At 45.2% G+C, this 26,064-nt stretch overlaps 1 protein-coding gene across 14 annotated transcripts in view; it reads left to right on the plus strand.

Annotated features, from left to right (window-relative positions):
• The window catches only part of C87436 (expressed sequence C87436), a 35,752-nt gene that overhangs the window by 8,366 nt on the left and 1,322 nt on the right, over positions 1 to 26,064 (plus strand). For 7 of the 14 annotated variants that reach the window (XM_006505973.4, XM_006505975.4, NM_001364555.1 and 4 more), the window contains 8 exons: positions 725 to 973; positions 2,432 to 3,266; positions 4,309 to 4,419; positions 6,759 to 6,863; positions 10,607 to 10,711; positions 14,814 to 14,921; positions 19,579 to 19,679; positions 22,799 to 22,961. In XM_006505973.4, the coding sequence (XP_006506036.1) occupies positions 2,444 to 3,266; positions 4,309 to 4,419; positions 6,759 to 6,863; positions 10,607 to 10,711; positions 14,814 to 14,921; positions 19,579 to 19,679; positions 22,799 to 22,961 (1,516 nt within the window). In that variant the 5' untranslated portion in view covers positions 725 to 973; positions 2,432 to 2,443. Of the gene's footprint in view, positions 1 to 724; positions 974 to 2,431; positions 3,267 to 4,308; positions 4,420 to 6,758; positions 6,864 to 10,606; positions 10,712 to 11,257; positions 11,312 to 14,813; positions 14,922 to 19,578; positions 19,680 to 22,798; positions 22,962 to 26,064 lie in introns of all 14 variants that reach the window. The other 7 variants (XM_006505977.4, XM_030255339.1, NM_001364558.1 and 4 more) reach the window with 2 other exon arrangements.

Here is a 26,064-nt window from a genome sequence, read left to right on the forward strand (position 1 = left end):
TTAAGAGTCAGAGGACCCAGGTTTGGTTCCCAGCACTTCCACGGTGCCTCACCACACAGACATCCATAACGCCAGTTCTAGGGGATCTGGTGCTGTCTTCTGACTTCCATGGGCACCAGAGGTGCAATTGGTGCACAGCTATAGACGAAAGCCAAATAACGACTCATATACGTAAAAATGAAAGCTGGGAGGTAGTGACTCGGACCTGTAATCCCAGTGCTTGAGAGACAGAGGCAGGAGGATCTCTGTGAGTTCAAGGGAAGCCTGGTCCACAGAGTGAGTTCCAGAACAGCCAGGGCTACACAGAGAAACACTGACTCAAAAAATAAGTTTTTCAATGCAAAAATAATAAAATATAAGGCACTAAAAACATTATGTTTTACCATTAGGTAAAGGGAATGGGACCAGTTCTATACTGTGGCTTCTGTTTCGTCAACCTTGTGCAGTGGCATGACTGTTACTTTACTACTTTCTTGTTGAAAGTCTAAATGTGAAATTTCCACAGCAATATCTGACAGCTATTTCTCAAATGTCAGAATTTCAGACATAGACCCCATGGGGCCTTTGCGTGCATTGATGTTCTGGCACTGTAGACTGGCCCCGGGGACTTCCCATGGACTAAGCAGTCGTCAGCTAATGAGCTAGCCCAGTTCCTACTCTGCCTGTTTCTAAGTAGAAAGATCCATCTTTGCCATATGACAACTGTCCTCTTGTTTTGCTATAGGCTGCCAAGAGCTCTACCTAGAGGAGTTGGAATCTGGAACCCTGAGCAAGAGCTTTGCTAGAAGGGGATGGAATGTCTGCAATGTTACATCAGAACTCAGCCTTCAGAGGACTTAGGCCAAGTGGCACACCTCACTGCAAATGAGCATGCCTGGGTTTGTGCTGTCTGATCATCACAAGCTAATGAACCGCGTTAGGTCTCACAGACACAGCTTCCACTGTTCTCCGGGTGCCTTGGCAGCTGGTACAGGTAGGACTGGGAAGGACTGGGCTGTGCTTCAAGGGACCAGTAGAAGTGAAGTAACCCATCTTTCCTGTGCTCTGGTCCTTTCTGAGACAGGTTCTCATGTAGCCCAGGTTGGCCTTTGATTGCCTTCGTAGCTGGGACTGACACTGAATTCATAATCCTCCTGCCCTGCCTCCTGAGTGCTGGGATTACAGGCATGTGCCACCATCTCCAGTTTATGTGCTGCTGAGGCATCATTATAGTCCCAACAATTAGGAGCCTAAGGCAGGAGGCTCTGTGAGAGTTGAAGGCTAGCCTGGGCTACTGTCTTAATTAGGGTTACTGTTGCTATGACAAAATACAGGACCACAAAGCAAGTTGAGGATAAAATGGTTTGCTTGACTTACACATCCAGATCACTGTTCATTTTTGGAGGAAGTCAGGACAGAAACTCAAACAGAGCAGGAACCTGGAGCCAGGAGCTGATACAGAGGTCATAGAGGGATGCTGCTTACCAGCCTGCTCAGCCTGCTCTCTTATAAAACCCTGGACTGTCATCCCAGGGATGGCATCAGCTGGAATGGTCTGGGCCCTCCCCCACCAATCACTAATTAAGAAAATGCCTTATAGCCATATCTTAGGGTTGTATTGCTGTGAAGAGGTACCCTGACCATGGCAAGTCTTATAAAGGACAACATTTCATTGGCTGGCTTACAGTTTCAGAGGTTTAATCCATTATCACCATGGTGGGAAGCATGGCAGCATGCAGGCAGGCATGGTGCTGGAGGAGCTGAGAGTTCTACATCTTGATCTGCAGGCAGCCAGAAAAAGACCTACTCAACACTAGGTGTAGCTTCAGCATATATATTGACATAAAACTGGCCAGGGCAGCTACACAGCTTGCTCTCTCTCTCTCTCTCCTCTCTCTCTCTCTCCTTTCTCTCTCTCTCTCCTCTCTCTCTCCTTTCTCTCTCTCTCTCCTCTCTCTCTTCTCTCTCCTCTCTCTCTCTCTGTCCTCTCCTTTCTCTCTCTCTGTCCTCTCTCTCTCCTTTCTCTATCTCTCTCTGTCTCTCTCCTCTCTCTCTGTCTCTCTCTCTTCTCTCTCTCCTCTCTCTCTCTCTGTCCTCTCCTTTCTCTCTCTCTCTGTCCTCTCTCTCTCCTTTCTCTATCTCTCTCTGTCCTCTCCTTTCTCTCTCTCTCTGTCCTCTCTCTCTCCTTTCTCTATCTCTCTCTGTCTCTCTCCTCTCTCTCTCTCTCTCTCTTCTCTCTCTCTCTCCTCTCTCTCCTTTCTCTCTTTCTCTCTTTCTCTCTCCTCTCTCCCTCTCTCCTCTCTCTCCCTCTCCTCTCTCTCTCTCTCTCTCTCTCTCTCTCTCTCTCTCTCTCTCCCTCTCCCTCCCTCTCTCTCTCTCTCTCTCTCTCTCTCATTCTCTCTGCTAACTCTGTATACATGTGTTCTCCTGCTGATGGTCTTGTCTTTCTTAGGGGCTGTGAACAATGGAACCAAACTCTCAGAGGACTAAAGTCCCAGCTTTCTTATCTGACTTGGGGAAGGCCACACTGAGGGGAATCAGGAAGTGTCCCCGATGTGGTACGTTCAATGGAACCCGTGGGTTGAGCTGTAAGAACAAGACATGTGGAACCATATTTCGCTATGGTGCCCGAAAGCAGCCTAGCATTGAAGCTGTCAAAATCATCACCGGCTCTGATCTACAGGTCTACTCTGTGCGACAGAGAGACCGAGGCCCCGACTACCGATGCTTCGTGGAGCTCGGTGTTTCGGAGACTGCAATCCAGACCGTGGATGGTACAATCATCACTCAGCTGAGCTCCGGCCGATGTTACGTCCCCTCGTGTTTGAAAGCTGCCACTCAAGGCATTGTGGAAAACCAGTGTCAACACATCAAGCTAGCGGTGACCTGCCAGGCGGAGGCCACCCCTCTGACCCTGAAGAGCTCAGTCCTGAATGCTCTGCAGGCTGCCCCAGAAACCAAGCAGAGCCTCTGGCAGCTGGCCACCGAGCCCACGGGGCCCCTGGTACAGAGAGTCACTAAAAACATTATGGTGGTGAAATGCAAAGCCAGCCAGAAGCACAACTTGGGCTACTTGCACGCGTCCTTCATGCAGAAGATCAGCTCCAGAAGCTTGCCGGAGCGCCGCTTCTTCTGCTCCTGCCAGACTCTGAGGCCACACAAGTCCAGCGTCCCCAAGGCTGAGGCAGCCCCAAAGTGCATCCATTTCTTTGCTTGTCTCTGTGCCTTTGCCAGCGATGAGACATTGGCTCAGGAGTTCTCGGACTTTCTGAACTTCGATGCCAGTGGTATGTGGAGATTGACAGTTACTTGGTTGTTCTAAAATGGCAGTGAAGGCGTCCCATCAGCACCTTTGGGATGTTCTAAGAGCCCGTAGATTCAGGTGCTAGATAGCACAGATGCAAAGGACTGCCTTCTTTTTAACTGGATGTGTGATGTGTGTAGGTGTGTGTGTGTGTACTGTGGCATACATATACACACCTCAGACAACTGTGATGTCACTTCTTGTACATTTACAAGGACTTCAGGGTTTGAACTCAGGTCCAAAGCAAGTGCTTTTACCTGCTGAGCCATCTCACTAGTAGTGCACCTTAAAAAAAAATCATAGTGTTAGATAGGCAGCAGTGGTGCAAGCCTTTAATCCCAGCATTTAGGAGGCAGAGACAGGCAGATCTCTAAGTTCGGGGCCATCCTGGTCTGCAGGGTGAGCTCTGTGTGTCTCTGTGTGTGTCTCTGTGTGTGTGTGTGTGTGTGTGTGTCTATGTCTGTCTGTGTGTCTATGTCTATGTGTGTGTGTGTCTGTGTCTCTGTGTGTGTCTGTGTGTCTCTGTGTGTGTGTGTCTGTGTGTGTGTGTCTCTGTGTGTGTGTCTCTGTGTGTCTCTGTGTGTCTCTGTGTGTGTGTGTCTCTGTGTGTCTCTGTGTGTGTGTGTGTGTGTGTGTGTGTGTCTCTGTGCCTGTGTGTGTGTCTCTGTGTGTGTGTGTCTCTGTGTGTGTGTGTGTGTGTCTGTGTGTGTGTGTCTCTCTGTGTGTCTGTGTGTGTCTCTGTGTGTGTCTGTGTGTGTCTGTGTGTGTCTGTGTGTGTGTGTGTGTGTGTGTGTGTGTGTATACTGGAGATGGAACCCAGAACCTTATGCATTCTAGGCAGGTCCTCTGCTCCCAAACCACTTCCTCATTCCTAACTAGATCAAAATGTTTGGGGGAGTTTTTTCAAGCAATTGGTCTATCCTTTTTTCTGGAGTCAGACTTTTATAGATGACTTTTTCTTTATTTAGGGGTCCATACTTCCTCTTGTATAGTAGCAGTAATTCAGAAACCTTACTTTTTTTAAGGTCTTAAGGAGATAATTGTGCCCCATTTAGGCTGCCATGCAGAGTCATCTGTCTCAGCTTGTGAGTCTGCTGCCTCTAAGCCCCGGAAGAGGAAGAAGGATGAAGTGTCTGGTGAGAATTTTACTCATTTCTTTAGTGTGTAGAGATTGTCTTGTTTTTCACCAAGTCTGAGGAATCATGGGAAAAGACTCTTGTTCCTGAGTTTTTTGGGTTGTTTTTTTTAAAGATTTATTTATTATTTTATGTAAATACACTGTAGCTGTCTTCACACATTCCAGAAGAGGGAGTCAGATCTCGTTACGGATGGTTGTGAGCCACCATGTGGTTGCTGGGATTTGAACTCTGGACCTTCGGAAGAGCAGTCGGGTGCTCTTACCCACTGAGCCATCTCACCAGTCCCCATTCCTGAGTTTTTAATAACATTGTTTTTTAAAGTAAAAGCCAGGCCAGGTGGTGTACACCAGGAACAGAGGCAGGTTTGAGGCCAGCTAATCTACCTAAAGAGTTCTAAGCCAGCGAGAACAACATAATGAAACCCTGTATCTAAGAAAGAGGGGGAGGGACAAAGGGAGGAAGGGAAAGGGGGGAAGGAAGAGATGAGAAGGACAGGATGAAAGAAAAGCAAGCTGGGCAGTGGTGGCACAGGCCTTTAATCCCAGCAGAGGCAGACAGATCTCTGTGAGTTCAAGGCTAACCTGGTGCACAGAGTAAGTTCCAGGACAACTAGGGCTATACAGAGAAACCCTGTTGCAAAAAAAAAAAAAAACAAAAACAAAAAAACAAAAAACAAAACAAAAACAAAAAACAAAAGCCCATCATGTTGGGGACATGGTTCATTGGTAAAGTAGGTGCTTAGCATATACAAAATCTCCAACACCACCCAGATCGTTATGGCTAGTGGAGAACTTCAGGTCATGGGAGCAAGGTAGAATGCAATATAAAAAGATATCTAACATCCTGTTCTGGCTGCCACGGTCTCAAAGTGTGTTCACCCCACCACCACCTCACACACACAGACATCCAAGCAAAGAGGAAATGAGCTAGCTGGAGTGTTGTATGCAAGTACACTGGACACTCAGCGGCGGAGGCTGGAGGATCAGCATCCAAAATCAGCCTTAGCTACATCCAAGGTTGAGGCTATCTTGGGCTGCCCTGTGTGAAAAACAAAAAAATCAAGCAAATAAATATCATAAAATTACTCACAGAGAAGAAACTGGAAAAGAGCTCACCACAGAGCTCACTCACAGAGAAGAAACTGGAAAAGAGCTCACCAGAAAGCATGTTGGTTAATCAGACAGGTAAAAACTGCGGGTGGATTCCTTTCTTCCACTTCTGTTTTCTGTCCCAATCTCTTATAAACAGTACAAAAAGTTAAAATTTTGTGTTTCATGGTTGATACTGGTTCATTCTAGAAACTGTAAAGCCATCCTGGATGTTACCAAAGACTGTTTATGTTTTATGTATGCTAGAAATTTTGATCAAGTCAACTCTTATAATTTTATGGAATTAAAAATGATTATTTTATGCTTGTCTTGCCTATGTATGCACGTGCATGTATGTATGTTCATGTATGTTTATGCACCATGTGTGTTCCTAGGGAATATGAATCCCCCAGAACTGGAGTGGCAGGAGGTGTGAGCTATTGTGTGGGTGCTGGGAAACTGAGCCCGGCTCCTCTGCAGAGGAGCCATTGCTCTAGCCCCAGTTTTGCAGACTCCTTTTAAGACTTTTTGTCTGGGCTGGAGAGATAACTCAGTGGGTAAAGACTCTTGCTATCAAGTTTGAAGATCTGAGTAATTGGGGACTTTTATCCCTAGGACCCCATGGTAGAAAGAAAGAACTAACTCGCACAGATTGTCTTCTGACCTCTATGTGTGTCCTGTGGCACACCCACATGCACAGAAAGTAAAAATGTCAGGAGACATGGCACTGGATGCTCTCCCAAAAGTCACTGTTGAGTTCAATTCCCAGCACCCACATGACAGCTCACAACTGTCCGTAATGCCAGTTCCAGGGGTCTGGCACCCTCACAGACATACACGAAGGCAAAAACAGTAAGCAGCATAGTATAAAAACAAATAAATCATCAAAAATAAATTAAAATGTAACAACAAAGTTACTTTGTCTTGTGTGTAGGTAAGTTTACCTTTAACTCCTGATCCTGTCTCTACCTCCCATCTGCTAGATCACAGGCCTGGCTGTAGACATGGCGTCCTGTTGTGCGTTGTTTTGTCTCTGAGACAGGATCTCACCCTAGGCCTGAGGCTCACTTTGCAGTGGAGGATGACCTTGAATGTATTCCACCTCCACTGCCTGCTGGCACTACAGGCTTTTGCCATTGCTCTCGTTTATTGGGCACAGGGCTCAGTCCAGTGCTCAGTGCGTGTTAGGCTGAGTTCCACCTCATTCCCAAGGCATGGCTTAACTATTGGAACCTATTTGTCATCTAGGTGCACAGGTGAACAGCTCACTGATGCCGCAAGATGCAGTAAACAGCAATCTAAGGAAGAGTGGCCTGAAAAGGCCTGTGGTTACGTCATCATTGAAAAGGCACGGTAAGTTTCCCTTCCTAGAAGGGGCTTCAGGGGTGGAAACCACCCAGGGTAGTCAGAAGGAGAACTCAGAAGAAATGTTGTATATTGTCTCCTATGATGTGGTGCTAACATAAAAGCATCGAATGGAATCCCCGCAGCTAAGGTCTCTCCTGTTCCCCTAGGTTCAAATCCTGCTCAGAGTTATGCTAGGATAGACAGGTGGTCCAGCAGTTTTTGCTGCTCTGTTGTGAGTTCAGATCTCAGCTCTCTATTGGACAAGTTACAAACACCTGTAACTCTAGCTCCAAGGGATTTTATGTTGTCTGACCTTGGAAAAACACATACACACAAAAGAAAAACAAATCTAAGACTAAATTGATGGCTCAGTGGTTTAGAGCACTTTCTGTTCTTTCAGAGGACCCGGGTTCAATTCCTAGCACCTACACCACGCAGCTCACAACTGTAACTCAGTATGGAGACCTGGCTATTTGGAAATTGTGGTTCAGCTCTGCAAATAACTCCATCTCTAGGCAATACAGTACCTCTCTGGCCTCCAAGAGCCCTGAGAAGACACATGGTACATATACATGTTGGCAAAACCCCATACATATAAAATGAATGAACCTCTAAATTATTGTTTTGTTTGTCTTTGTCTAAATACACCTGTTGTTTTGCCTGCATGTATGTCTGTGCACCACTTATATTCAATGCCCTCAAAGTCCAAAAGAGGTTGTTGGATCTCCTGAGACTGGAGTTATGGACAGCTGTGGGCTGCTGTGTGGGTCCTGGGAACTAAACCCAGCTCCTTTTGAAGAACAGCTAATGCTTCTAACTGCTGAGCTATCACTCCAGCTTCTAAAATAAAATCAAAAAATAATAAATTATGCTGCCCATATGGTGGTGTATTCCTGCAATCCCAGTACTCAGGAAGCAGAAGTATAACCCCAGCGGAAAGTCACCTGGTCTGCATCCTGAGCTTCAGGCCAGGGAGAGCTACATGCAAGACCTTATCTCAAAAGAACCAAGACAAGGGACTGGAGAGATGGCTCATCGGTTAAGAACACTGACTGCTCTTCCAGAGTCCTGAGTTCAATTCCCAGCAACCACATGGTGGCTCACAGCCATCTGTAATGGGTGTCCAATGCAGTCTTCTGCTGTGTCTGAAGACAGTGACAGTTTGTCCACATAAACACGACTGGAACGAGCCAGTGGGGCCGGAGTGATGGGGCGACAGAGAGGGCCAGCGCTTACCAGGAGTTAGCAGAATGTCTTGCCTGTGGCTGCACATATGATAAAATGCAGAGCTGGGTGTATGACATGCAAGTTTGTGCAAAGCTGGTAACAGCAAATGGGGCCATTAGGTTGTGTCTGTTTCATTTTCCCAGGTATCTATTCTAGACATCTTAAAACTTTCTTCTGGAAGTCTTGGCAAAAGGTATACAAGCTCCTATTTTATTTTCTGAGATTGGCTCTCACTATGTACGCCAACATGGCTTCTAACTGCAGCTCTGACCACCTTAGCCTCCTGAGTGAACAATCAGGCTATAGGCGTGCGCTATCACACCCAGGGAAACTTTGTATTTCGTATAATGGTATAAGAATACACACCTTTAATCCCAGCACTTGGGAGGCAGAGGCAGGCGGATTTCTGAGTTCAAGGACAGCCTGGTCTGCAAAGTGAGTTCCAGGGCAGCCAGGACAGAGAAACCCTATCTTGAAAAAAGCAAAAAAACAAAAAACAACAACAAAAAAAGAATATACACTTAATATCAAAGAGTTGAATATACTTTTTTTTAAGATTTATTTGTTTGTTTGTTTGTTTATTATATGTAAGTACACTGTAGCTGTCTTCAGGGGCATCAGATCTCATTATGGGTGGTTGTGAGCCACCATGTGGTTGCTGGGATTTGAACTTAGGACCTTCGGAAGAGCAGTCGGGTGCTCTTACCCACTGAGCCATCTCACCAGCCCTTGAATATACTTTTTTTTTTTGTTGTTGTTTTGTTTTTCGAGACAGGGTTTCTCTGTGTAGTCCTGGCTGTCCTGGAACTCGCTCTGTAGACCAGGCTGGCCTCGAACTCAGAAATCCGCCTGCCTCTGCCTCCTGAGTGCTGGGATTAAAGGCGTGCGCCACCATGCCCGGCTTTGAATATACTTTTAAAGAAAAAAAGAACTTTAAAAAATTACTGAAGACAAAATTTTAAAGTCCTAAATTATACTTTTATTTGTTTTTGTGATACAAAAAGTTGAATCAGGACCTCCAGATGGCAGGCATGCGCACCACACTGAGTCCCGTGGACGCCGCTCTTCATTCTGGTCTCATTAACCTCTATCCCTTGTTACTTATCTCTCAGAAGTTTATTCCAGGCTTTTAGATTTTTGCCATTTCCCTTTTATTTGAGGATGTTTTCATTCCTTTTGCATTTCCAAATACAAACATTTACTCTTAAGTGTGAAGAGACTATAGCAACTCATAATGAATTACCTCCCTTTTTTTATTTTTTAATATTTTTGTTTTATCAAGACAGGGTTTCTCTGTGTAGTCTTGGCTGTCCTGGAACTCCCTCTGTAGACCAGGCTGGCCTTGAGCTCACAGAGATCTGCCTGCCTTAGCCTCTTGAGCAGTGGGATTAAAGGCATGCATCACCACTACCTGGTCAGTACCTCCCTGATTTTAATTACTATTTGTACTTAATGTGAACAGGAGTTTTGCCTGTGTGTATGTCTGTATACTGTATGCATGCCTTAAGCCTGCAGAGACCAGTGGAGCATCTGATCTCCTTGGAACTAGAGCTGTAAGCTGAACAATTGTAAGCTGCCATGGTTCTGAATATCAAACCCAGTTCCTCAGGAGCAGCCACTGGATTAACCTCCGAGCCATCTCTCTAGACCCTGGTCTGCTTTGCCTTGGTTTGTGTTGCCCTTGTAAATCAGGATGACCTTGAACTCAGAACAGTCTACTTGCTTCTGCCTCCTGACCACTAGAATTAAAGGCGTGCACCACCACACCTGGCTAATCAACTTATTTTTCTCAAAACTCCCTGAGTAGCCACAGATGGCCCTGGACTCCTGCTCCCCCTGCCTCTGTTTCCCAAATGCTGACATAGGCATATATCATCATTCCTGTGTTACAGCCACGTTTATTACAAGGATGTACTGTTAACACCCAGTATACATGGACCTTTTTTGTTTTTTGTTTTTTAAGTTTTATGAAGCTGGAGAGATGGCACAGTGGGTAAGAGCTCTTGGTACTCTTGCAAAGGACCCAAGTTCAGTTCCAGAATTCACACTGGGTGGCTTACAAGCATCTGTAGCTCCAGCTTCAGGAGATCCAGTGGCCTTGCTGGCCTCAGAGGCCACTGCATGTACATGATGTATATGTATATAGAGAGATATGTAGTTAGGGGTGTGTGTGTGTGTGTGTGTGTAAAATGAATATTAAAATATATCTGTTATTATACTGGATATCATAAAATATAAAGTTGTTGAATGTCAATTAAAAAGAAAAGGCCCTTAAACCTATTTCACTTAATTTCTCTGTATTTAATTTTTGTGGGTTTTTTTTCTGTATAAACTACTTGACTATTTCAAGCTTCAGTTAATTGTTTATTTTGAGCCACCATGTGGTTGCTGGGAATTGAACTCAGGACCTCTGGGAGAGCAGTCAGTGTTCTCAACCTCTGAGGCATCTCTTCAACCCATTTATTTTGAAAGAAAAGTAAAATTAATGAAAAATTTTGTTTTGTTTTGTTTCCTTTTTCTAGTCTGTGGTCAGCTGTTAGATGAGGCACAAGTGACCCTGTCCTTCCAAGACTGGCTGGCCAGTGTCACAGAGCGCATCCATCAAACCATGCACTATCAGTTTGATGGTAAGTAGCCTGAAGTGGGAGATCCCCCAGTGGTATGTGGCAGTTCTTCTCTGATTTGTAGGAAAGCTAAGTGAGCGTGGGTCCCGAGCACTGAGCCACAGGAAAGACTGGTGTGGCCGTCCTGGAGCTGGAGGGTTGCCCTGAGGCTGAGGACAGCCTGAGTTACAGACCAAGACCTTGCTCTGTTGTTTTAAAGACGAGTGAAGTAGCGATGTAGCTTTATGTTAAAGCACAAGTCTCTGGGTTCCTTCCCCAGTACTAAGGAAAGAAACAAGCGAACCAGACGGCTTAATGGTAAAGGCACTCAAGGCTGTCAAGCTGGCAACCTGAGTTTGATCCCCAGGACTCGTGAGGTTAAAGGAGAAACCAATTCCCACAAGTTGTCCTTTGACCTATACATGTACACTGTGGCCCACGTCTTTTCCTCCCCCATAAATAAATAAATGTAATACAAAAACAGCAAACAAGCAAATGAAGAAGACATCAAAGTTGAAAGAAACAAAGAATCATTATCAAATGATTAATTTAATCATAATTGGACTACAGGACCAACAAAGTGGAGTTAGAGATAGAAGAAAAAAAGAGCAGCAGATAAAACCTGTAAGTCTGCCTGGGTCTTTGTCTTTGTGTTTGTGTCTGGTGTGCCAAAGCTTTAGATTGTAAATGAATACCTCTCAAGTCTGCTGGAACCCCGGTGAAGTCAGAGCAGAGGTGGGCGAGACTTAGTGCTCATTCCTCGAGCACATTGTAGGGGGATGGAGTGGCAGTTTATCTGCATTGTCAACTTGACTAGATTTGGGTTCACTCGGAAACACAGCACTGAGTGTTTCTGAGGATGATGACAGATTTGTTTGTGTTTGTTTGTTTGTTTGTTTGTTTTTCGAGACAGGGTTTCTCTGTATAGCCCTGGCTGTTCTAGAACTCACTTTGTAGGTCAGGCTGGCCTCGAACTTAGAAATCCGCCTGCCTCTGCCTCCTGAGTGCTGGGATTAAAGGCGTGTGCCACCACGCCCCGCCTGATGACAGAGATTTAACTGAGGTGACAGCATCCCATGGGCACTGTACCAGCATTCACCTCTCTGCTTCCTGACACTGGTTGTGATGGGACCAGCCACCTCACACTCCTGCTGTCGAACCTCTCTGGCTGTCATGCCTTTGCTACTGTGATCCTATACCCTTAAACTGTGAGCCACACAGGCCCTTTTTTCCTTAAGCTACTTTCATTAGTATTTGTCCAACAGAATTCTTAGTACCGGTTTCCTGATTTGTCAGGAGATGAAAAGCTCCATGCTTTTTTGAGGCATCTTGATTATGTAACCACTAGAACCCACCTAAAAAAGGTTCACTCTGGGTTTGGGAGGCACTCAAACCCAAACTTGTAATCTCAATGCCAAAAGGGTAGCCACCCGCTCTAGTCTAATTGGCAAGTTTCAAGTTTTGATGAGAAAACTTGTCTCAAAAATCCAGTTGTGGGTGGGCAGTGAGATGGTTCAACAAGGAAAGACACCCTTCCCAACAAACCTGATGGTCTGAGTTCAATCCCTGGAGCTCATGGTAGACAGAGAAAACTGGCTTCTGCAGGGGATCCTCTGACACTGCACCCTCCCCCCAACACGTGTGCCATAGGCTGCATGTGTGCACGTGCAAACACACACACACACACATTCTCTCTCTCTTTCTCTCTCTCTAAATTAAAACATATCAGGACTGGAGTGATAGCTTAGCAGTTAAAAGCATTTATTGCTCTTTCAGAGGACCTGAGTTCCATTCCCAGCATCCACATGGTGGCTCCATCTCCCCAGTTCCAGGGGATCTAACACCATCTTCTGGCTTCTTCATGTACATACTTATTGTACATACAAACATGCAGGCATAATACTCATATACATATAACAAAATTTAATAGAATGTTTTAATAAGCAAAAAGACACACAGACAACAAAGACGAAACACAGTCCTGAGAAAACTTGTCAGTTCACCTCTGGCCTCCACATTGCTTTCAAATACATGTATATGCCCCTGCACACATAAGCCCACAACACATCTGTACACGCTAAACACTGAGGTTTAACATTGGCATTCTACAGTCAAATAAAAGTAGGCAGAGCCAGCTGGGTGTGATGATCTGCAGCTAGACTCTGACAGAAGAGACCATTCAGAGTCTTACTCATAGGTGGTGGTGCACATCTCTAATCCTAGCACTGGGAAAACAAGCAGTGGGATCTCTGTGAGCTCCAGGACAGCCAGGGATACACAGAGAAACCCTGTCTCAAAAAACATAAAAACAAAACTTAGTAACACTTGGGAAACAGGTAGTTTGACGTCTATGCTTTCTAGGTTGAGGAAAGCCACTTATAGTGACTCTGTCTCAAAACCAAAACAAAACAAAAATATCGAAAAAAAAAGTGAATATAAGTCTTTTCTATTCTAACTCTATTATAATTGTTTTGTCTTTTTTTTTTTTTTTTTGCTTGTTTGGAGTTCCTGTTTTTTGGTTTTGTTCTGTTTTCTTTACATGTATGTTTATGACTCTGTGTGTGTGTGTGTGTGTGTGTATGCACCATATTAGTGCAGTAGATCACAGAAACTGAAAGACTGTGTCAGGCTTCCCAGATCTGGAGTTCCAGGTGACCATGAGCCACCTGTCATGGGTGCTTAGCGCCAGCTCAGGTTCTCTGGAAGAGCAGCAAGGGTTGAGCTATTTCTCCAGTCCTCTTCTTTACATTTTTGTTTTTTGTTTTTGAAAGCTATATAGCCAGAGTGACCACAAACTCAGAACCCTGCCTCAGCTCTAAAAATGCTGGCTTTATAGTGTCCCACCTTGCCTAACAACTCATTTAATATATATTATTTAACATTTTAGAAAAAATAGATTTATTTTATTTGAATGGGTATTTTGCCTGCGGGTATGTATACATCCACATGCATCCCTGGTATCTACAAAGGTCAGAAAGAGATAGTCAGACCTCATAAAACTAGAGTTATGGATGGTTGTGAGCCATCATGCTGGTACTAGGGACCAAACCTAGGTCCTCTGCAAGAGCAACAAGTGTTCTAAACTATGAACTAAATTTCTTTTCAAGTTAACCAGTGGTCTTTCTCTCAGAGCCAGGCATGCTGACGCACCTGTAGTTCTAGCACTCGTGGGACAGAGGAAGGAGGAGCCCTAAGGGTTGAGGTCAGTCTGGTCTCTGTAGTGAGTCAAATCCAAACCCTGCCTGTGCTACAGAATAAGACTATGTCTAAGCAATGTCCAAAGCTCTGTGCTTCTCCGTGGAGCTCTAGATGTTTATAATGTCTAGATGTCTGCTGGAATTAAGAAAAGCTCTGAGCTCAGCTGCCTCCCTGAAAATCTGTTGACTTTTTCTTATTTCAAATTACTTTAAGAGATTAGGATGTTTTCTTATATTTTTGTGTGCCCTGGAGTTATGGTTAGGCTGATGCTGATTGGACCTGCAGCAACCTAACCCTATAATCTTAGCACTCATGTCCTGGCCATGCAGGGGAAAGCAGCTTCCTGCTTTGCTTAGACTGAATATAGCTAGCAAGTGCGTGGGCATAGAGGCCAGGAGTCAGTCAAGTGGAGGAGGCAACCAGAGGCTCTTTAGCTCTTCTGGCATGTTCTCATTTCATACGACCTTCAAGGGGAGAAGTCTGCTCTGGTGGTGGCTGCACAGCTGGGGCTCTGAAAAGTCATCCTGGGTGGAGAATAGGAGTGTTACACGCTAGGGATGAAGGACAGGCTGATAGAGCCCGTGGCCTTCGAGGACCCATCAGTCTTTTACCTTTGAATAAAGAAACCTCAAGGGAGGGGTGGTGGTGGTATTACATCTTATTTGGTTGGGAGAGGAAACATGTATGCCATGGCCAGTGTGTGGCAGTCAGAAGACAACTTGCAGGGATTGGTTCTCCCTTTTCACCATGTGGGTTCCAGTCAGGTGATCAAGCTGTGCAACAGCTGCCCTTACACACTGATGTCTCCCCAAGCTGCCCACACCAGATACTTAGGATCACAGCCCATCCACTCCTTTCCTTCCTCCTGTCCTTGTACATCAAGAAAACAACCATGTTTATTTAAATGACATTCTTCTTTTTTCTGCAGGCAAACCAGAACCCCTGGTGTTCCACATTCCTCAGTCCTTTTTTGATGCCTTGCAACAGAGAATATCCATAGGAAGTGCAAAGAAGCGGCTCCCCAACTCCACTACAGGTGCGGGGGTCTCCCTGGGGAAGAGTAATAGTAATTGTGACTAGAGAACTATGTGTGGGAAAAATCTCTGTGGAACTTTCAGTGTTAGCATGTCTGGGCAAGTTAATGGGGACATGAAACTTTTGGCTATTAGCTCTTAGAACAGTGAGTATCCCTCCAAAGACAGATACTTCTCCCAGTTAGAGTAAATGGGAACATTCAGGAGATGTTGGCCTGGGAAATGATGAGCAAAGACTGGTTGATACTTCTCAGTGTGGTACAGTTTCCACAAAAACATCTGAAGCCCCAGCAGCCAAAACCTAAGGAGGTATCCATAGATATGGTATCTGTCAGTATGCAGATGGAACTGAGACCCCACTCTCTCGGCAGAGCCCTAACTGATATTCAAGACATGATTGTTCCTTAGCATCTTCCAGTGCGTTTCCAGAGGGGAGCTTTTCAGAAACTTTGGTCTAGACAAAGCATTTCCAGTAGTACATTAAGACTATAATTCCAGCTGGGCAGTGGTAGTGCATGCCTATAGTTCCAGCACTTGGAAGGCAGAGACAGGTGAATCTCTGTGAGTTAGAGGCTAGTCTGGTCTGTAGAGTGAATTTCAGGACAGTCAGGGCTACACAGAGAAACCCTGTCTCAAAAAATAAAAACAACAACAATAAAATATACTTCCAACCTGGCATGGTAGTACCTTTCATCACAGCAGACAGGAGGCAGAAGCAGTTGGATCTCTTAGTTCGAGACCATCCTGGTGTACAGAGCAAGTTCCAAGACCACCAAGCTACACAAAAGAAACTGTCTCAAAAGGAAAAATAAATAAATTAAAAAGATATACACAATATATATTCCTTAGCAAATACTAATAGAATGAGCCTCCACCTGTAAGATTGAAACGAAATATCCTCAGAAAGTTCACAGGGGGGCTGGAGAAATGGCTCGGAGGTTAAGAGCACTGACTGCTCTTCCAGAAGTCCTGAGTTCAATTCCCAGCAACCATCTGTGATACCATCCAATTTCCTCTTCTGGTGTGTCTGAAGACAGCAAAAGTGTACTCATATAAATAAAATAAAATAAAATAAAATAAAATAAAATAAAATAATTCTTTAAAAAAAAAAAAAAAGGTTGGGCATGGTGGCGCACGTCTTTAATCCCAGCACTCGGGAGGCAGAGGCAGGCGGATTTCTGAGTTCAAGGCCAGCCTGGTCTACAGAGTGAGTTCTAGGACAGCTAGGGCTACACAGAGAAACCCTGTCTCAAAAAAAAAAAAAAAAAAAAAACAAAGAGAGAGAGAGAGAGAGAGAGAGAGAGAGAGAGAGAGAGAGAGAGAGAGAAAGTTAGTTCTTTCACAGGGAGAGGGGAGAGCACACACGCCTTTAATCCAAGCACTGGGGAGCCAGAGGCAAGTGACTTTCTGAGAGTTTGAGTCCTACCTGATCTACAAACTGAGTTCCAGGACAGCCTGGACTGTTACACAGAGAAACTCTGTCTCAAAACAGCAAAACAAAAACAACAACAAAAGAAAGCTCATGTAGGAAAACAACAGCTAAAAACATTATTAATTCTTTCTTCTGGTTGCTGTGACAGAATACCCCAAAATGCAGCTTAGGAGAGAAAGGCTTGTTTTATGTTACCAGGGTGAGGAATTTGTGGCAGCAGTAGGTGACTGGTCACATGGCATCCACAGGAAGCAGGGAGAAATGAGTGTTGGTGCACAGCTCAGTCTCCTTTTTGTTTTGTTTAAGACTCTAACCATAACATGGTACAACCCATATTCAGATGTGGTCTTCCTAACTGGTTAATCTAAATTCCCTGAAAAACATATGCAGAGACTTGTTTCCATGGTGATTGTAAATCTCATCAAGTTGACAGTGTTATCAGTCACAAGACACCCATTGGTAACTTGACACCAGTGCACATCACTATAAACCTTGACATTCATCTCTAGTTCCCAAAGGTACATGGCCATCTCATTTTACAAAATGCTTTTGGGTCAACGTCATAAATTCCCATAGGCTCTTGACAGTCCCAGTGGGTCTCATCAAAGACTCAAGTCAGTCTTAACTGTGGACACCTATAAAATGAGAACCTACACTGAGTATGCGATAGCATAGAATAAACAGCCGTATTCTAAGATGGAAGAATTAGGGCATAGCAAGGAATGATTGGATCAAAGCAAGACTGAAGCTCATCAGGGCAACACTAAATCCTGTACTTTCATTGGACATCTGGGACTCCAAATGGCCTGGGGAGCCTCACCTCTCCAGCTCTGTTGCCTGAGGACACACAGCCTCTGTCTTGAGCCAGGTCCACTCTACTTCTGCAGCTTTCCCCAACAAATGCTGGATGGTACTGCTGTCTGTGACTTCCTGGGTTCTCACGGCAGCTAGCTAGGCTTCACCTTCACACCTCTGCTCAGCAGCCTCTCACGATACCAGGCATGCCACACTTCGCCTGACTTCAGTGCTCTCCAGAACTACGGCACAAGACTCCGTGACTCCCTCAGTCTTGCAACTTTACTATCCGCAGAACCGATATCTTAAACAGTGCCGCTAGCTCAAGATGGACCTGACCTCCTTCATCCACAGATGCAGTGGCCATTGTGTGCTGACTCTGGGGACACTCCTTAGGCAGGGGTTTACCTGACCTTCTTCATCCACAGTTGCAGTGGCCATTGTGTGGCAACTGGGGGGAGCACTCCTAGGCAGGTGTTGGAGCAGGGAACCCTTTCCTTGCCACCCTCAGTTTAGACTATACTTTCTAGTGAAGTTTTACTTTCACAACTTGGAGGCTTGGATGTGTGGGGTCTTGCCCTCAAGACCCCTTTCCTGTTGTCCCAGTGCAGACTGCCATGTTGCTTTCTAGTGGCACTAACCTAACCTAACAGTTACAGCTGCTGTCAACCCTGCCTTGTCTCTAACTTTCAACTTGCTGGTGCTTTTGTTGCTTGAAACACTGCACGCTTTGATGTCATCTCTGCTCCTTTTCTGTCTTTCTCGCCCAGGAACCTGAGTAAGCACTGAGCCATAGCCATGGTGTACAGTCTGAATGCCATCTGTCTTAGGCGAACATCATGTTGTCCATTCCTTAATAATCCACCTTCACCCAGGCTCTTGGGACACAGCCAAAAAAAGCCAGGTTCTTTGCTTGAATATAACATGAGTATCTACTGGCCTGGTTCCTGAGAGTCCTCATTCCCCTCTGAAGGCACATGAGCCAGGCCTCTCTTGGCACTTCAGTCTCCCAAGTCCCCATCAGAGTGCCCGTTGGGTGGGCTCTATTTACAGCACCGTAGGCCACAGAGCTTCCACATTCTTCCCACAAACCAGTTCCAAAGGCCCAATAACCAAATAGTCACGATTGTCAGAGCAACAGCCTCACTTAATAATTCTGTGTTAGTTACTTGTCACTGTGATGAAACCCTGATAGGAAGTACCTTGTGGAAGGAAGCCTTTGTTCTGGCTCACCGTTTGGATACAGTCCATGTGGTAGAGAAGGTGTGACACCAGGAAGGTGAGGCGGCCATCGCACTATCTACAGCTAGCAAGCGCAGAGAGATGAATTCTGGAGCTTAGCTTGCATTCTCTTTATTCAGTTTGGGACCACAGCCTGTGGAGCGATGCCCACCTCAGCATAATCTAGAAACTGTCTCATACACCTGCCTAGAGGTTTGTGCTGTGTCGTTGATTCTAAGTCCAAACAAGTTGATCATCATGATTAACCAGGCATGATAGCAAATATGTTTAATCAAAGCACTCGGGCGGCAGTGGCAGGCAGAGCTCTGGGAGTTTGTGGCCAGCCTGGTCTAAAGAGTGAGCTCCAGCTCAGTCACAGATACACAGGGACCCCATCGCAAAAGACACCAGCAAACAAAGATTAGCCACAATTTTGGAAAAAGGGAGACTTTAAAAAAAGATTTATTTATTTTTATGTATGTGAGTACACTGTAGCTACCTTCACATACACCAGAAGAGGGCATCGGATCCCATTTCAGATGGTCGTGAGCCACTATGTGATTGCTGGGAATTGAACTCAGGACCTCTGAAAGAGTAGTCAGTGCTCTTAACCTCTGAGCTGTCTCTCCAGTTCCAAGATTTTATTTTTAGAGTAACTTTTTAGAAATAAAGATGGGGGAAGAGAGAACCATCAGGTGGTCAACAACCAAAAGTAATTACAACTAGAAAAGAGCGGCGTGTCCTTAGTAAGTTGTTCCGTGATTTAACAGTGACTCTGTGAGGCTCAAGTCTAGATTTGAGTAATGTAAGCTATGAATGCACACTGCTTTGAGACCCGAAGACCTTCGTGTTCATAGCTTATCTGTGTAATTTTAAAGGACTCTGATTTGACCCATTAGATCTCATGTTGTAAGAGGTTTTTAGAATGGAATTCTGTGCACATAACTCTACCACACATAGGAACAGTAAGTAGCCCACGGGCCTGGGTTTATTTGAAAAGAAGCCAGAACAACAAACTATGTAAACAAATTTCTAAGGTCTAAAAAGCCTCAGCCTTCTGCGTTGGAAGTTCATTTCCTGTGCTCAGCCAGTGCCTGCCAGACTTGCGGATGGTAGGGGTCCAAGGAGAATGACTGCACTGCAGTGAGCTGCCTGCACACTGGGAGGACACTGCCTCAGTACTCACATCTGTCCCTCCCTTCTCACTGCAGCTTTTGTTCGGAAAGATGCCTTGCCACTGGGAACCTTTTCCAAGTACACCTGGCATATCACCAATATTCTGCAAGTCAAACAAATCTTAGACACCCCAGAGGTAAGAGTTTATTCCTCAGGAGCTGTGTGTGTGTGTGTGTGTGTGTGTGTAGGCACATATGCCCACTTGTACATCTGGATACGGAGGCTTAGAGGTTCACATTAGATATCTTTTTTTTTAAAAGATGTATTTATTTATTATATGTAAGTACACTGTAGCTGTCTTCAGACACTCCAGAAGAGGGCATCAGGTTTCATTATGGATGGTTGTGAGCCACCATGTGGTTGCTGGGATTTGAACTCGGGACCTTCGGAAGAGTAGTCGGCACTCTTAACCACTGAGCCATCTCTCCAGCCCTAGATATCTTTTTCAATCACACTCGACCTTATTTCTTGAGACATGGTCTTTTGCCATTGTTTTTTTTTTGTTTTGTTTGAGATAGAGTTTCTGTGTGTAGTTCGAGCTGTCCTGGAACTTGCTTTGTAGACCAGGCTATCATCAAACTCAAAGAGATCACTTGTTCTGCCTCCTAAGTACTGGGATTAAACGCACATGTCACCACCACCTGGCAAGAGACATGGTCTTTCATTAGCCTAAAGCTCAAACAATTTAGTCAGACTAGCTGGCCAGCAAGCCCAAGGACCCAGCTCAGCTGTCTCTCCTGCCCCACCTTGTTGTTGAGTCAGCGTCTTTCTTTGGCCTGGAGCTCACCAAGTAGGTTAGCTGGGTGGCCTGTGAGCCTCAGGGTTCCATATGTCTCTGTGTTTCCAGCACTGAAATTACAAGCAAGTCCCACCACCCCTGAGTTTCTAGGGGCAGAACTGAAATTCAGGTCCTTCTGCTTGCATGCTGAATGCTTTCCTCACCAAGCCAGCTCTTGAAGTTCCTTTCTCATGTTAAAGGACTATTTAGTTATAGTCTGTATAGTTCTGAGTCTGATTTGGTAACTCTTAATGCCTTAAAAAGTATGTGTGGGGGGAGGTTTGGTTGTTCAGTTGTTTGGTTGTTTGGTTGGGTTTTTTTTTTTTTTGGTTGTTGTTTTGTTTTGTTTTTGTTTATTTGGTTGGTTTTTCAAGACAGGGTTTCTCTGTATAGCCCTGGCTGTCCTGGAACTCACTTTGTAGACCAGGCTGGCTTCGAACTCAGAAATCTGCCTGCTTCTAGAAAGTAGTTTTTAAAGGGCCAGTGAGATCACTCAGCTGGTAAAAGTTTGATGGCCTTGAATATGACCCCAGCCTATATAACATGGAGTTGAGGGGGACAGACCTTCAAGCCCAGGTCTAAGATAGAGGCAGAAGAATCAAATTTCAAACTTACCTTCAGCTGCACATCAAGTCAGAAGCCTCAGCTGTGTGAGATCCTGCGTGGAAAAGCAAAGCAGCCGCAGCGAAGCATCTCAGTTTAAGATGCTGGGTTTTGCCTTTGGGGTCAGAAAGCAGGATTTGGGGCCATGCATATGCATAGTTGGTGTAGTCCTTTAATCCCAGCACTCAGAAGTCAGAGGCCAGCCTGTCTACATGGCAAGTTCCAGATTAGCCAGAGATACCACGTAAGACCCTGTCCTCCTTATCCCTGCCTCCCCTAAAAAACAAAGCAGTATTTTCCTTGTGAATTCATGATACTCTGGTGTCTATGAAGATCCTAGACTCCACTGGTTGTTGCGAGAATGGGTATTCATAATAGTAGATGACATTCTATCTATGAAGTCACTAGGTCTTGTTTAAGCGCTCCTCCTCAAACTGTAACTTGATAACCTGGCCTTATTCTCTTTCGCCAGGACACACTGAATATTTTACTACATCTACTTGCTTGCTTGCTTATTTATTTATTTATTCATTCATTCATTTAGTGTGTGTGTGTGTGTGTGTGTGTGTACACGACTTGGCTCCCTCCTCCTATTGTCAATTCTAGGGTTGACCTCAAGTGGTCACCCTCACCCCAGGCCTCATTACCCACTCAGCTGTCTCACAGACCCAACACTGCATTTTAAAATAGTCTGTTGAAGTAGATCGGAAGTTTTGACAGATCACTCCCTTCCTACAGAAGTAGAATATTTCAGAAAATTCACCACAGTGTGACTCTGATACATGAAGGTTTATTTAGCCAGCCTTACTAGCTCATACTTACAATCTAGTACTTGGTAGGCAAAGGCAGAAATCTGGAATTTCAGGGGTATACAGTGAAATTGTCTCAAAAACAAACACAAAAAGATGAGCAGCAAAGCATCATTGTGTTTAGAAGTAAGGTGACAGCTGTGCAGCTTACGCATGAGCCCTGAAGACAGGGTCAGTGAGAGAACATGTCTTGAGATTGAGTGTGATAGAGTAGTGCTCTTCCTCCTCTACTCTCTGTGTACATGTTATAGGCACATGTATCTGTACGCATGTTCACATGTACAATGCATACATACATGGAATACAAAACTATTTTTAAAAGAAAGTTTATTGATTTGCCTGCACTTAAAATAAAAACAGTATCATGGAGTTGGAGAAATGACTCGGTGATTAAAAGCACTGGTTGTGCTTCCAGAGGACCGAGGTTCAATTCTCAGCATCTACATGGCTGCTCAGAACTGCCATGTAACTGTAACAATAACTTCAGTTCCACGGTATCTAACACTCTTCCTCTGACTTCTCAAGTGCCTACATACATGGGAGGCACATGTATACACACACACACACACACACACAATGTCAGGTCCCAAAGAAGCCTGAGGCAGGCCTTAGTACCTGCCGCTCTTCCCTGCACCCTCGCCCCCTAAATTCTCCAGCCCAGGACTGGGCTTCCCTTCTCCCAACGTCTCTTTTCTATGTAACTCGGCCATTTTGGTTACGAACCCTGTTAGTTCTGCTCTTGGTTCTTCTCTTGGTTCCCATGTGTTCTCTGAGCCTCTTCGCCCACCACCTTTCTTTTCCTCTCCTGCTCCCCACCCCCTCCTCTCAGGGCCTGATTCGGTCTGGTTCAGAGCCTTCCAGGTGCCTCTGGCTGTTCCCTCCCTCATAGCTACATAGAGCTTCAGCAATACCTAGGTGCAGTCATGTCCTTGTTTTCATTCACACACATATATATGAATAATAAAATTAATATTTCTAAAAGATAGAATCATAAGAGACCTAGTGGCACCAAGATACACGTATGTCAAGTTTTCTGTGTCTCCCTTTCTTGCTGTCTGTGTCCAGATGCCCCTGGAAATCACACGTAGCTTTATCCAGAACCGGGATGGAACTTACGAGCTGTTTAAATGCCCCAAAGTGGAAGTAGAGAACATAGCGGAAAGCTACGGCCGCATAGAGAAGCAGCCTGTGCTGAGACCTTTGGAGCTGAAAACCTTCCTCAAAGTTGGTAAGTGACTTTCCGAGCACCTCTGCCTGAGCTCCGTTCTGAGGCTCTGGGTCTGGTCCTTCATCAAAGCACATGCACTCATTTTGTAAGAACCTGAAAAGCATGTTCGTCCCTTTCGAGCTGGTGATTTCTAGACAGCAGAGGAATGTGTGTGTGTTTTGAAGAGATCATGAAAGAATTAGTAAACCATCCCCCCCTGCAGCCTGCCCTCCCCCCAGAAGTATCACAAGTACTGCTATGTAACACCCTCCCCCATCTTACTGTGTAGCCCTGGCTGGTCTGAAACTCACTGTGTAGACTGAATGGAGAGGGGGAGATGCGGTGAGTGGGGGAGGGTGGTAGCTAGAGAGATGGCTCAGAGGTTAAAAGCACTGATTGCTCTTCTAGAGGTCCTGAGTTCATTTCCCAGCAACCACACAGTGGCTCACAACCACTTGTAATGAAATTTGGTGCCCTCTTCTGGTGTGTCTGAAGACAGCTACAGTGTACTCATATACATAAATAAATCTAAAAAAAAAGAAAAAAGGACGGTCCTTACTGCTCCTAAGTAACGTGAAGGAGGTTTATTGTAGATAAAAGGAAGAGCTAGTCTGCATATTTTATCACACGTAAATGTTTGATCCTCTGAAGTTTATTCTTGTGTATGTTATTAATATTGCCAACCATCTTCTGTTTTCTTCCAGATCATTATTGGTTGGTGTTTTATATATGATATAAGACACTTTTACTAAGTCAGATGAGGTGGGACTTGCTTTTAATCAGATGCATTCAGATGGCAGAGGCAGGCAGACTTGTGAGTTCCAGGCAACCAAGGTTACCAAAACCCTGTCTCAAAAATAAAACATGCTTCCTTGTGTTTTTGTTCCTGATAGGAAACACCATTAGGTTGTGTCCTCTTCAGCCAGTACTGCAGTGCATGGTGGGTGGGGTTTGGGCTGTACCATGGAACCTTGCAGATTTGACTTTATGTCTGTGTCACCCCTCTTGCCAATCTCCCTCCCCAGTGCTGCCTGCTGTCACTGGTTATGCTGCTCTGTATCAAAGCCAGCAGTGGGGGAGGGCTGTGCGTTTCACAGTGGGCATGTAGAGAGAGGTCAGAGGGCAATCTGTGGGAGTTGGTTCTCCTTGCACCATGAGGGTCAGGTCATTCGGCTTGGAAGCAAGTGCCTTTAACCTAGCCACCTCACTGGCCCCTGAAGTTCTCTTCTGAAGTTACAGCAGTGCCCTGTTCTTCCTTTCATTCCCCTACTTCTTTCCTTTTTCAACCCCATCAGGGCTACTTATTCTCTGGTTGGTACAGGTTCCACCCGGGCAGTTAATACCAGGCACTTGTTTCTAATTTACTTTCCTTGCATTTAATATATGTGGGGATGGGATAGAGAGTACTGTGGGACATGGGATAGAGAGTACTGTGGGACATGGGATAGAGAGTACTGTGGGACATGGATAGAGGACAGCTCACAAAAGTTGCTTCTCTCCTACCACCAAGGGCTCCCTGAAAGTGCCCTTAGCCCCTAAAGCACCTTGTTGGCCCTCTTCTGTTTGTTTCTTTTTCAGCATTGCTTGTGACAGGGTCTCACTGTGTAACCCTGGCCTAGAACTTGCTATGTAGGCCAGGCTAGCCTCCAGCTCACAGAGATTCACCTGCCTCGGCATCCAAAAAGTGCTGGATTACAGGCATGGGCTACTAAGCCCAGTCTTGGTTTCTTAGTTAAAGCTGAAGAGAATAAATGTTCTGCATTAGAATTTTGGAAAACCTCTGTTAAGAATGTGCAACAAGCGGGGCGTGGTGGCGCACCATGTGGTTGTTTCTATTCCTGAACAAACATCATGACCAAGAAGCAAGTTGGGGAGGAAAGGATTTATTCAGCTTATACTTCCATACTGCTGTTCATCACCACAGTAAATCAGGACTGGAACTCAAGCAGGTCAGGAAGCAGGAGCTGATGCAGAGGCCACGGTGGGATGTTACTTTCTGGATTGCTTCCCCTGGTTGCTCAGCTTGCTTTTTTATAGAACCCAGGACTACCAGCCCAGGGATGGCACCATCCACAATGGGCCCTTCCCCCTTGATCACTAATTGGGAAAATGCCTTACAGCCAGATCTTATGAGGCATTTCCTCAAGGGAGGCTCCTTTCTCGGTGATAACTCCAGCTTGTGTCAGGTTGACACACAAAACCAGCCAGTACAGGGGGTTTACAGAACTCAGATTCCAAGCATGTGGATTTCTATGTTCTTCTATAGCTGTCCTCACGCAAACTGCATCTTCCTGAGAGTTCTGACTTTGTTAGTCAGCTTCAACCATGCTTTTTCAGTCATCAGTTGAGCTTCCGGAATTTTCTATTTTCACTGACATTTAAGTGAAGTCCTAGCAGCTCTGTATCTTGAAATGGAAGCTGTAATGTCTGCCAAATGAGCCGGACAGTACCTTGACACACACAACTCTGCAGCCCCATGTCACAAACCTCAGGTTCATCTTGGGAGTGCTTCCTTCCTGACCACTGTGAGAAGGGAATAGCTGACAGAGTGAAGGGATGGGGCTAAGAAAGGCCGCCTGTTTGGGAATAAAATCAAGAGTAAAGACTATATATGCATTACTGTCAGGGTATTTTGTCTTTCTTTCTCTTTGTTTTGCATTTTTGTTTGTTTGGTTTTGGTTTTTCTGTTGTTTGTTTGTTTGTTTGTTTCAAGACAGGGTTTCTCTGTGTAACCCTGGCTGTCCTGGAACTCACTTTGTAGACCAGGCTGGCCTCGAACTCAGAAATCCTCCTGCCTCTGCCTCCCAAGTGCTGGAATTAAAGGCATGCGTCACCACCGCCCGGCTTGTTTTACATTTAGTTGTGTTTAAAGGGTGGTTTGTATTTCTGTGTGCTCAGTTGCCATCAATGGTTCCCTGGGAGCTGGAGCTGTTAAGTGGTTGAGAGCCACTGAAGCTGCTGGGAAACAGGTCCTACAGAAGCAGCAGACACTGCTCATCAGTCACTCAGCCAGCTCTCCAGCCCCTAGGTGACTTTTTTTTAAAAAAGCTTTTTCTCCTGAAAGACTTCCTTTTAAAAAAAGATTTATTTGTTTGTTTGTTTAATGCATATGAGTACACTGTAG

Source organism: Mus musculus, chromosome 6, assembly GCF_000001635.26.
Source record: "Mus musculus strain C57BL/6J chromosome 6, GRCm38.p6 C57BL/6J".
NCBI classification, from domain to species: Eukaryota; Metazoa; Chordata; class Mammalia; order Rodentia; family Muridae; genus Mus; species Mus musculus.